The 13,543-nt window shown below is 37.1% G+C and overlaps 1 protein-coding gene across 1 annotated transcript; it reads left to right on the forward strand.

The window, feature by feature from the left end:
• Window positions 1-3,661: 3,661 nt before the first annotated feature.
• LOC107776430 (polyadenylate-binding protein RBP45-like) lies at window positions 3,662-12,518 on the forward strand. The gene is made up of 7 exons (XM_016596324.2): window positions 3,662-4,043; window positions 5,986-6,454; window positions 10,751-10,806; window positions 10,882-11,012; window positions 11,096-11,192; window positions 11,792-11,977; window positions 12,183-12,518. The coding sequence occupies exons 1-7, from the start codon at window positions 3,747-3,749 to the stop codon at window positions 12,183-12,185; spliced, it is 1,239 nt and encodes a 412-aa protein (XP_016451810.2). The 5' UTR covers window positions 3,662-3,746; the 3' UTR covers window positions 12,186-12,518.
• The last annotated feature ends 1,025 nt before the right edge of the window (window positions 12,519-13,543 follow it).

Genomic DNA, 13,543 nt, shown 5'->3' on the forward strand with positions numbered 1-13,543 from the left:
CAACAAGTCTTAAAATACGATACGAACTTATTCAAAACCTCAAATCACATCAAACAACGCTAAAATCATGAATCATACCCCAATTCAAGACTAATGAAACTAAGAATTTTTAACTTCTACATTCAACACCGAAACCTATCAAATCAAGTTTGATTGGCCTCAAATTTGTCATAAATGATAAAACGGGCCTATTCTAATTTCCAGAATCGGATTCTGACCTCTATATCAAAAAGTCAACTCCCCGGTCAAATTTTCAAACTTAAAATTTCCTATTTTTCAAGCCTAATTTAGCTATGAACCTCAAAATAAATATTCGGACATACTCCTAAGTCCGAAATTACTATACAGAGCTATTGGAATCATCAAAACTTTATTTCGAGGCTTTTTACACATAAGTTAACTTCTGGTCAACCATTTCAGCTTAAGCTTCCATATTTGGAGACTAAGTGTCTCAATTCATTTCAAAACCTTACCGGGCCCGAACCAATTACCCCGACAAGTCATATAATAATTGTAAAGTATAAAATGAGCATTAAATGGGGGAAGGAGGTTGTAATACTCAAAACGATCGGCCGGGTCATTATATTCTCCCCTACTTAAACATACGTTCGTCCTCGAATGTGCCAAGGGTTGTTTCCAAGCCATGAAATCACTATTCTATCTTACCACACACGTACCCGACGGTGATCCCACGCCACCCTATTCCATATAGGTCTGGCAATACCACGTAATTGAAGATCATTACTTCAACCTTAGCCTATAAACCTTGGAATTCAATTTCCAACAGTCAGAATCTCTTTTCAAGACCCGAATCTCACATCTACACACTGTATGAGTCTAAACAAGCTATATCAAGCCATAACCATAACCCCATATATAATCATGTAACATACTTTCGCATGCTCGCAACACCATTTTGGATCACAGTAACTACTTCAAACTAACCCAGTAATAGTATTAAGCCCCATATCAAGCTAAACCTCGTTCCAAAACCTTCGTACACTGCTGATATTTAAAAAAACACGCGAAATCTCATAACTAATTATTAGATCAACAAGTCATAGAGCTCTCTCGCCCCAACCGGAACCATAATCACTTTCTAAGCTGACTTTCGATGTCATCATCCCAAATATACCGTAATCAAATCCGATAGCACACATTCTAGGCCCAATGACCTTATATTTTTAAACACAACCATCCCACAAACATGCCATACCAATATAATTCAAGCCACAACTGCGCAACCCGTGTACCCAAAAATAAAAAATGTCTCAAAGAAGAGAACTATATTGCGAGTTCAAAAAGTACCACCACATCTGCAATGATATAACTCATTATATATAGTAGAACCAAGACACACAAATTTAATAACAGTAACCAGCTCTTCTAGAGCTCGCATTAACATCACTCGCACGGACAACTTCACGTGCTATAATATTAATATCTAGACCCGTACGGACAACTCACGTGCTATAGTATCAATATCTGGACCCACACGGAAAACTCACGTGCCAATAATATCAGTATATGGATCCACACGGACAACTCACGTGCTAATAATATAATCCGCATGGCATTGCCACATGCCCCCAATCCAAGCATATCATACAAGGGAAATCAAACAAGTACACATGTATATGATAAATGAATTAAGATTCTCATACTCCTAGACTGGTATAAATATCACGCCATAGAATAGGCAGGTGCAAAGTGTGCTACCACCACTCAAATCGACAAGTTAATGCAGAAATAGTAACTACCTAATTTATTCAGGGAATTAGTCTCTTTGTAACCTCAAATGCAGTCCAAATAGTTCTCGATAAAGGTACGAATATGAGAAACATTATAACTTTACGCTTAATAGTCAACTCTAAGCATATCATAGCCTAGGAATTCTTCTGAGTACGAATACTTGTTCGACGCACACATATGGGCTCAAACCATACATATATGCGCACTCATAGCGCATAGGTATCACAAATAATTAACGCAACTAGTGCTCCACTGAGTTTAAATAAAATACTCACCTCAACCAGGCCACAACCCTGAAACAATATGCTTCTAAGAACTCATAGTCTCCAAATTCATAGGACACATGAATCATCATAACTGATCCCAATTCTAGCATTCGAATAACTAACACATCTTTCATGCACGATCATGTGAAAAGCACGAGAATTTCATTATCAACTCTGAGTCACCAACAAATTACATACCCGATTAGTTAGAAACCTTCTCTTGCTTCATTCCAGGAGGAAATCACAATACACAACATATCCCCCACACCGGTAGAAAAATATTTGGTTCGAACCATGATATAAACCATCAAGACTCTTCAAAATTCATTTGTACATAACCGAGCTATTATAATTGAATCTCCCTATCTTTGCCAAGCCACGCAGGTCACCCAAACATATGTAGAGTCTCACCCCATCATAATTACCCAAAAGAACCGAGCATACCATTACCATACTGGTCTAGCCTACTACCAAGTTGTCCTATTTTGTTTTTCTCCGAGTTTCTTCTGACCCTTAAGTTGACGCTTCTCCTTGTCAGAACACTACGATTCTTACCCAAAGCTCATTACAAGACTTCCTGACATAAAATCACACCGCCCTAAGGCCCATAAACAATTGTATTCTTCTTAAGCACATCCATAAAATATCACAACCGTAGCACTCACTCTTAAGGACCTTATGTGAATTTAAAATTGTTTCTTTTTCCTTTCTTATGCTGAAATGTAGAATTTATAGTCAAACAGAATTACCGCACGTCCCGGCACCATTAAATGTAAATCTCAGATTCTATCCATACATAAATCTAAAAAAATTCTCGATTGCTATATATAAATCTCGAACCCATTAGAACCTTATCGGGAGTCACCCTCTTTGCTAGATGCGGTTGCTTCAATCTATGTGTGACAAAAGTAACTCTATTATTTTATATCCAAGCACTACGAACTTAGAAAAATACCTTAGAGATAAAGTTACCTAAAACGGGATAGCTATCTAGTAAAAACTAGAGCACTTCAATTAGTTTCATTTGAAGAAAAGAATTTGTTTATGTTTATGTTTTTTTTCTTCAGTTGTTCATGTTTTCACTTGAACTTGTGTTTTTGTTTTGTTGATACTTGATACTCAAAATGAGTTGCAGGTTACTAATGAAACAGTAAGACTTGCCAATATCGTCCCATGAATTTTCAGAGTGGTACTAAAGGATGTGAAAATCAAAGGTACACTCAAAGTTGTTCAATAGTTTACACGTCGAGATATTGACCCTAAATTTTTTTTTTTCACTACAAAGTGGCTAATGCTCATTCTCTGCTTCTCTTCTCTATTTCTCCTACTGATTTATCTTATATAGTAATAGAATTACAAATTCAAGTTATCTCAAGGTTTGACCTTAATTAATCGCGTAAAAAAATCAGAGTAAAAATTAACTATAGTGAAACAAGAAATAATAATTTTGAAATTTGTGTTCTAAAACAACTATGTAAATTATTTCACTATATATAGAAACAGAATTTATTTTTTAATTATTTTTAAAACAAAAAATATTACTTATATTTTTTTTGGAACAAACCAAAAAAAGAAAAAAGTGGTAAAAACTAATGATCTCCAAAAAATAGTAATAAAAGCCACGGGGCAAAATTGTATCCTTTTTGTGGCATCGCACTACCACTACATAATACGTACTTCTGTCCCCCTCCGCCTCCTCTCTCACCATCCATCTAGGGTTTGAACAATATGCAACCAGCAAATTCCATGATTCCACAACCAATGGCGGCGGCTCCGCCACAACAGTACCAACAACAGCAGCCACCACAACAGTGGATGGCACAGCAGCAGCAGCCGACGTCGTACCAGGTTCCGCCGCAGCAATCTGGCTATTATTACCAGCAACAACAACAACCACAACAAACTCAGTACAGGGCGACGGCTCAACCGACGAGTGCCGATGAAATCCGGAGCCTTTGGATCGGAGATCTACAGTTTTGGATGGATGAACAGTACATCCATAACTGCTTCGCTCATACTGGAGAGGTATACAATATATACTGAAATTTCGGCGCAATACATAGTCATTGTTCTTTCACGAATGTTTGTGTTACGTTCAAGTTCTTTGTTTGAAGAAAAGAATTTCCACGTTATATTACTAGAAAATAAGTGACAGGAAATCTGTGGATGCTGATATCTAGATATGTTTATTTGTGGCTGCTGAGAATTTGCGTTAAGAAGTAGGAAGTGTTATAGTGGAAAGACTGGATACTTTTTAGGGAAAGGTCCAATTTTGCCCTTAAATTTTTGAAATAGTTCAATTTTCTCCTCCATCACACTTTTGGTCCATTCATACCCGTGATGTTAGCAAATTCTTCAAGTAAAAAGGTCCAAATTTATGGCTCAACTTTTTATTATGGTTTAAAATTACCCTCAGGTTGGAGCTTCGTAAGGGGTCAAGGGCAAAAAAGAGACTTTTCGTAACAGCAGGGTAATATGACCAAACCTGTAAGGGAGGGCAAAGTTTCTCAATATTGGGTAGTACAGGGGCAAATTTGGTCATTCTCCCTATTTTTTGTTATCGAGAATTAGTGTGTGAGTGTGTGTGTGTGTGTATATGGATATCTGTGTTTATATGTATATATATAGTTGCTTTTGCTTTCATATGCTTAGATGTATTTTGTACCCACTGTTTTAAATCTTAATTTGAACGTGTTACACTTAAAGTGTAGTTTATATGCATTGAGTTGTATTATATTTATGGTGAAAGATGTATAGTTCTCCTTATGTGTGCCAGAGTCAAATTAACTTCTCTGGGTAGTGCCTCAATATAACTGCTTTGATAATAAAATTAGCTTAGAAAGGTATAATTGAAGAAAATGCTTGGGGTTTGGTAGTATAAAACATACCTTGTGTATTGTGGGGTCTGTAGACTTTGGTCTCAATTAAATCAGTGCTCAGATAAGATATTCAATCTACTTTGAGTGCTATGGCTGAAACATGGTTCTGGCTTGAGCACATACACACTAAAGTCTATAGGCCATTGGCTGTGATCTCAATTTTGCAAGAAAGTCAGTCCATAGGTTTTAGGGAGCTTGCAAGATGTTAGGCAATTGTTCTGAAACTTAGAATTTGTTTCTTACATAGTTGAGCATTTCAGTGAACGTCAGCAGTATGTGCGGTTGGCTATGAAAAGGGAGCTAACACTCCATAAACTATTCTATTGTTTTCTTTTAAATTTGAATTTACTGTTACAATTTGACAACTACACATATGGTTTGGTATTGGAATTCCATGCTCAATGTTATCAAAGGCGAAAATTGCAAAAAAAGCTCTAAGGTCCTTTGGGGCTTTAAGCGCAAATAAAGTGTGGGTTTTAATGAAGAAAGGCGTAAATGAAGGAAAATACAAATATGTATGTGGAGTCCAAGACTAACAATTATAAGCATAAATAACTAATATATGGACAAAGAAAATTGAAAAAAACCATGATAAAGAGAAATGTCAATTTTTTTTTTGTGTCGCCTCTTCAAAACTATGCTCATTGATAAGGAAAAGTATGCCTTAGAGTTTTGATGACGACACTGAAGCGCCCGCTAAGCAGGGCGAAGCGTTCAACATGTTTTGCGCCTAGCTTCAGGGCTTAAGCGTGCCTTTGACAACACTGGCCATACTTTGCAAATCAGGGCTGATTAGTGGATGCTTCTTGTAATTGTACATTGTAAAGTTTCCTTGACTTTTGCTTCATCTGCCTTTTCGGCTATGAAAAGTGCGAAGTTGTGCTTGCTTAATGATTGTGCAATTGTATCTTTCAGTTACATTCATGTAGACATATGGCAAAACCTTCTTGCTTTCCCTTTTAATTATTCTTGCCTTTTGCTGCGCATGATGTATGGATTATAGTATTTCTGCCATTTGAATATGCGTTCCCTTTTTTTCTTTCAGTTTTCTGGTGATTGTATGAATGTTTTAATTGTTTTTTATGCAGGTGGTCTCTGTTAAAGTTATCCGCAACAAGCAAACTGGACAATCAGAGGGTTATGGATTTATTGAGTTTATTAGTCACGCGGCTGCAGAAAAGAACCTACAAGCATATAATGGCACCTTGATGCCTAATATTGAGCAACCCTTTAGGCTCAACTGGGCATCTCCTGGTTCGGGTAAAAAACGTTCAGATACTGGTCCTGAATACTCGATTTTTGTTGGAGACTTGGCAGCTGATGTTACTGATTATATGCTTCAGGAGACCTTCAGGGCCAGCTACCCCTCAGTCAAGGGTGCCAAGGTTGTGACTGATAGGGTTACTGGGCGCACAAAGGGTTATGGGTTTGTTAAATTCGGGGATGAAAGTGAGCAATTGCGTGCTATGACTGAGATGAATGGGAAGTTCTGCTCCACTAGGCCAATGCGGATAGGTCCTGCAGCTAACAAGAATAGTGTAGCTGGTCAGGTGCAAGGTATGTTCCAATCCCGTTACTTGTACTGGTCTACATGGATATCTTTTAGAGCTGTTAAGAACTGCATCGAGCTTGCAGTTGATTACTTGTGCATTCCTAGGTTTTGAATCTTGTTCTTGTAAATTTGATCATTATGTGTTTTGACAGTTGAATTTTGATGGCTCGAGGATGATATTGGTTTAGTCTGGGTGCAAGTGCTTGTTGTTTTGGCCTGACTTGGTTAAACAGTATTGTTATGTTTGCTTTCATTCCTTGAAGATTAGCACCAGCTTACAGCATAATTTCCTTACCATTACTTAAAGACACCCCTTGAAATTTTAAATCTCATAAACCTCCGGTTGTCTCGAAGCAGGGTAAACGGAAGGCTCTGTCATTTCGGAGCCTGGAGCTTGTTTCAGCCGAAATGAGTACCTTTAGGACGTGGTGTTGTGTAGGTCAGTTCATTTAAATGTGGTTAAATTTCCTTTACGTCGGATCCTCGTGGCATTAATTTTTTTTTCCAGTTTCTTTCCCCTTTCCATTATGCTTTCTATCAGATTATTTTATCTATACTTATCAGCCATTTTATACTTCATATCTTGTTAGCCTGCCACGAATGACCTTTTAATCATCAGTTTTTCTCTAAGCTTTCCTCGCAGTCTCACTTCCTAAATAAAGTTACCTAGTCCTGTATCCATCCATCTCTTGAATCTTTTTCACTTACAATACTTATCAAAATCCATCCATCTCTTAAATCTTTTTCATTTACAATACTTATCAAAATTATTTGTTGTTGTACCTCCTGACCTCTTGTTCAAAATATCGGCAACAGAGGGGTGGGAGTTCCCACTCACTATCATCTGCTAATGCAGCCATAACATGTCCCTTTTGGTACACCATACTTAACATGGTTCTTTCTGCTTGTGGCTGTGTATATTCCACATGTGGCTGTATGTAGTTTTATATTTGATTTTCAGATTCTAGTCCAAAATTCTTTCTGTTTCTTTGTTTTTTCTGAAGTTTGTATAGTTAGTTTTACCACTAATATGTTAAATTTTTTCTTTTTATTATTTTCCCTGATTGTTAAGAGTTTGTGGAGAGTTATAAATTGTTAAGGGATATTAAGGCTGAAGGAGTCTCTCCCACATTATCTCTCAATTGTCCCAATTTATATGATGGTGTTTGATGGGTACGAGTTTATAATGTTAATGAACTGTTCTTTGTCAAAAAATATTAATCTGATTTGCATATTTATATTAGTGATACTGAGATAATTTGAAGTAATGGTTTGATAAGCCCCAAGAACTTTGATTAAATGGTAAAATAGTAACAAACATGATATGTGCTAGGCTCATGTCATGAGCTCAAATCCTGTTGAAAAGTATTATTATTGATTAACTGCTCTTTCACTGTTTTGTATTTTCGATATTTTTCTTCACTTTTTTGGTATTTTGAATCTAATAAGAAATATGAATATTGATTTTGTATTGCTTGCCGACCACTTAATACCGCTAAATATGTTTACTATGGAGTACAGAGTATGCACACTATTGGGGCCTAAGTTGCTCGGACTCTTCACTTTCAGTATCACACCGTGTCGATACGACGTGAGTGTGGGACCCGTATCGGATCTGGCCAACCAATTTTGGGTACATTAACCAAAATTGACGGCATGTATGTCACGACCTAGCCTAGGGCCGCGACGGATAACCGACACTAAGTGTCTATCATCATAAACTTGCTGATAATCTATTAATCATGAATATAAACGGATAAACTGAACAAGCATAAGCATAGCTGATAAGAACTGTACAATATGGAAAGCTGACAAGGCTAACACAAGCTGACATATAAAAACATACTAACTGCACATGTGCATATCTACATGCCTTTAGGAGTGTTGAACTGAAAAAATACTTGACGGAACAGGGCCCTGTCATACCCAAACTAGCTGACTGTAGTACACATACCAAAAGATAAGTAACTCCGAGGAATTCAAGATAGATTACAATGATTTCTGAAATCAAAACAAAAACTATAGTGAAATTGATGAAAATGGAATATAGGGCAGATAAAAATTTATATGTTAGTCCTTTCCTTTTATTTCCTTCTCGGATTCTCTCTTGATCAATATTTTCTCCTACTCGGAAAACTTTGTAAGTTTTTCACATAATATTTCATAATTTAGACACATTTTTATAATTATGTTTTTAGATATTTGAATTTTTTTTTGCCAAAACCCCTCCTCACCCATATCCGTACCTGGATCCACACCCCTGAATCTTAAAATTTAGAACATGAAGGATCCGACCTCCAAATCCATCCACACCCGTATTGGACACCCGCACTCGAGTCTGGACAACTTACGTTGGGGTTCCAATGAAAGAAAATTTCTATGTATGCTTGAATTTTCATATCAGGTGCTTTTTTCTTGGGGGTTCCGTTAGACCCATATGATTTATTAAATAATATTACTTTCGATAATCCGCCTTTATGCATTATCAAAGGACAATAACAACTCAAGGTGAATAGAGTTATGGGGTACCTTTGCTGGTGGGAGTTAGTAAGTATCCAGTGAAATAATCGAGGTGTGCGTAAGCTGGCTCTGGCACCTCCATCACAATAAAAATAGTGGCTTATCGGGTCTTCTCTTATCTCTTATAGTGCTCTTTTAGATGCCAACACCAAATCTAGTGGAATTCCATGAAGTGGGGTTTGGGGAGGGTAAAGTGTACGCAGACCTTACCCCTACCTTGCGAAGGTAGAGAGGTTGTTTTCGATAAACCTTCGGCTCAAGAGGAAAAAACTAAAAAGGAAGCAGAAACCTAAGTTGTTCAGACACGAGTGCGGGTATCCGACACGGGTGCGGATCCAGAGGTCAGATCGTTCAAGATGTAAATCCTACGATTCAGGGATATGGATCCTAGTACGGATACGGGTACGTGAATTCGGCTAATAATAATTCAAAAAATACAAATATAAAATATCTCTAAATTATAAAATTTTTGTGAAATACTTACGTATTGTTTGTAAAGTGTGGATTTCTTTTTTATTCTCAAGTTGTAGATAATTAAATGATTGATTTCCTAGATAAAATGTGTTATTTTCTTTAAATTACCCTAGTTTTGGTTCTTATTTCGGAAATCAAATTGTATCTTGTCTCGAATTTTTTCGTCTGTCGTGGTCAAAGTACCCAAAATTGTTTGCCCAGATCCGGTACGGGTCCCATACCCACACCCATACTAGTGTCGTGTCGACACGGGTGCGGCACCTAAACTGTCGTGTCGGAGCAACTTACGCAGAAACAACAAGTAGTAACCATAGTAAGGAAAAGTGATATAATAACCGAAGCGAAAGAAACAACATATAGTAAAAGAAATATGCGGATATGAAAAAATGAAAATACAAGGCTAACACTAATGATACTGGCTTGTAAATCAAACACGCCCGCTTAACCACTACCCTTCTACCCTAATTCTCAACCTCCATACCTTCCTATCAAGGGTCATGTCCTCAGTAAGCTGAAGTAGCGCCATGTCATGCCTAATCACCTCTCCCCAATACTTCTTAGGCCTACCTCTACCTCTCCTCAGCCCCCCATTGCCAACCTCTCACCTCCTCCTCACTGGGGTCTATGCACCGCCTCTTTACATGCCTTCCCTCATCTCGTCCTTTACGGGTGCCACTCCCACCTTTTCTCGAATATCCATATTCCTTATCTTATCTAACCTGGTATGCTTACACATCCATCTCAGCATCCTCATTTCTGCTACTTTCATCTTTTGGATATAGGTGTTCTTAACAGGTCACCTCTCCGCCCTATATAACATAGTAGGTCTAACCACCGCTCTATAAAACTTACCCTTAAGTCTTGGTGGCACCTTCTTATCACACAAAACCCCGAAAGCGAGTCTCAATTTCATCCATCCCACTCCAATATGATGTGTGACATTCTCGTCAATCTCATCATTACCTTGGATAATAGATCCTAGGTACTTGAAACTCCCCTTCTTAGGAATGACTTGTGAATCCAACTTCACTTCCACGTCCGCATCATGGGTCACGTCGCTGAACTTGCATTCCAAGTACTCTGTTTAGTCCTGCTCATCTTGAAACCTTAAACTTGTTTGTAATACCTCGCACAAAATGATCTAGTCTATATGATTTTTTGCCTGCTCTTAATGGTTTACTGTACACATGCTTGTAGTTTTCTTTTCCATTTCTTTCCGTTTTCTTGGTAAACTCTAGGAGTATTCCTTTTAAATGATAAAAGAGTTGATCCGCTTTTACCCTCACCGATGCCTTTTTCATTTGCAGCTTCTTATCAAAGTACCAATGGAACTCAAAACGAGGATGACCCTACTAATACAACTGTCAGTACATTTATTTATGGACGTACTAGAATTTTCTATTGACTTCTGCTTATATTAGGTTGACATTGATTGCAGATATTTGTCGGGAATTTGGATTCCGATGTAACGGATGACCATCTAAGGCAGGTTTTTGGACATTATGGACAGCTGCTTCATGTGAAAATACCAGTAGGCAAACGTTGTGGTTTTGTTCAATTTGCTGACAGGTAAACTAATGTGCCTTCTGAAGTTTGTATATTTATTTAACTGCAATTGTAACTAACATGGGAAACCTTTGTTGTAATGGCAGAAGTTGTGCTGAGGAAGCTCTACGAGTACTGAATGGAACCCAGCTGGGTGGACAAAGTATCCGCCTTTCATGGGGTCGTAGTCCTTCCAACAAGCAGGTTACTAATAGTGCCTAAATGTTAATTTTTGGTTTCTGACTCTAATCTTAGGACCCGTTTGGCCATAGATTTTGTCAAAATAAATTTGGGTTTTATTTGGCAAACACGTGTTTGGCCATGGATTTTGCTTACATTTTGGCAAAATTTCAAATCCCAAATCCCAAAACCAGCTTAGATTTTTTAAAAATTGCCCCAAACTTTTGTATTTTATAAAAGATCCCACCATTTATTATTTTGTAACAATGTTGCTTCGTATTCTCGGTCATCTGATAGTGTATCATGTAGTTCATTATAAAAATGATAATTTTGTACCAAATTTATTTATGTTCAAGACTATGATTTGCGATGATATAATGAATGTTATTAATAATGGTACTGTTGGGTATTTGTGATAGTTTTTAGAACTTGTGGGTATAAGTCATGTTTCATATTTTTTCAAAATAAATTTGGGAAATATATTTTTAAAACTGATCTCCAAACAAATTTTCATCTTCAAACCAAACTTCACCCAAATCAAATTTTTCAAAACAAATTTGGGAATCTATGGCTAAACGCTAGCTTAGTCTACAAACCTGAAATGCATGATTTTTCATCTTCAGGTTGTGCAGCCTCAGGCTGACCCAAACCAGTGGAATGGTGGTGGTTATTATGGGTATACAGCTGGATATGATGCCGCCGCCGCCGCCGCCGCCTATGGTTATGCTCAACCTGCTCAGGATCCAAATCTCTATTATGCAGGCTATGCTGGGTATGGAAATTACCCTCCACAACAGCAGCAACAACAGGTTTTCCCAAACCCTTTCAGCAACTTATTAGTTACAAGTTTAACTTGGTCTAACATAGACTTGAGGAATGAATTTTACAATTGACCAATTATATCCATTACATTTTGTGCCCTCACCCCCCCCTGTGCCGTCTGTTACAGCGGTAGTTCATTCACTACAGATACATGTTTTTAATACTTGTTTCTATTCTAATGTGGCTATGCAGTGATCTGCTGATTAAAACGAGTTGCTGATAGCTTCCTACCACGTGCAACGGCATAGAAAAGGGAAGCATGCGAAGTTTGCATAAGATATATATTATAAGATTGCTACTGTAGGCTAGTCCTTGAAGATAGTGTTTATGGTTGTGTTCAACCGTCACTTATTTTTCATTAGTTTAATTTTTTTCTTCTTTCATCTTTTTGGTTTGTTATCTCTAATATTTCTTGTGTACAATTTTGGTGCTTGGATATTTGTTCTTTTTGGCCAAGATTATACTTCTATGGTATTGGCTGGTCATGGGCTAAACGTTTATTATAATCTGCTGTGATTCATCTTTTAATTCATGTTTCTAAGTAATGGCTTTTGTTTGACCGTTCTGATGGGGAAGATGCCAGTGGCATTGGCATAATTGTCTCATAATTAAAGGCAAACTCATTATTTTCTCAAATTTAACAACTTTTTCATGTGCTGTTGCATGGTTGTTTTAATTAAATCAAAACAACCAAACAACTTTAGATGGTACTGCACATATTTAACATTTTTTCAGAACGGTTCTTTAAGAGCTGTAATTTGTTAAAAACGGAAGTTGGTCTACTGAATTATCATTTGTAAAGCAGCAAATAGTTGGGAGTGACGCCAAGCGTTCTGAACATGTTTATTTAAGATGGTGTTTTTTTCCTATAGATATAAAAATCGGACAGCATTTACATTTTAGACACAATTTCAGACATACATGATTGAAGGAGCAAAACTTACGTTCGAAATTATTGTTTGAAGTTGGAAAGTCACATGCTTAAATAAACTTTAGACAATTATGACTAAAGTTCAAGCATTTTTGCATGCACTTCTGCTGCATATGTCTGAAGCAGAGACGGATATATTTTGTCGGTTTGAGCAACTTTGAACTTCGGTTCCGGTTACCTGTCTTTTTTGGTATATAATATAAATCGATTGAACGAAAAAAGATAATACTAACAAATAAAGTAAGATAGTTAACAATAATTGCAAAAAAAAATATTGGAACATTACATGCGCGCTTGCAGAGTCCCATATAAACTGTTTTCCTATTCTTATACTCAGTTTTCAAGGATGGCTATTAGTTTGAGTTTCAGGATTTGCTGCATAATCAGATTTTTCCGTGTCTGCATCTTCTGGCTGTGGTGCGCATTGTGAAACTAACACAACTTCATCACTAGAATCAGTTCCTTTCATGCGATGATTCTTGATTTCCTGCAGCCTTAACTTCAGTTCCAATATGAGTACTTTGTTGTAGTTCCTTGATATTTGTAACACTTTGCTTTTCCATCATAAAGTCCGTCGATTCACTGATTGATTCTTGAGGCAGAACTTGATTGTCATCAGTAA

This window comes from Nicotiana tabacum, chromosome 14, assembly GCF_000715075.1.
Source record: "Nicotiana tabacum cultivar K326 chromosome 14, ASM71507v2, whole genome shotgun sequence".
Classification (NCBI taxonomy): domain Eukaryota; kingdom Viridiplantae; phylum Streptophyta; class Magnoliopsida; order Solanales; family Solanaceae; genus Nicotiana; species Nicotiana tabacum.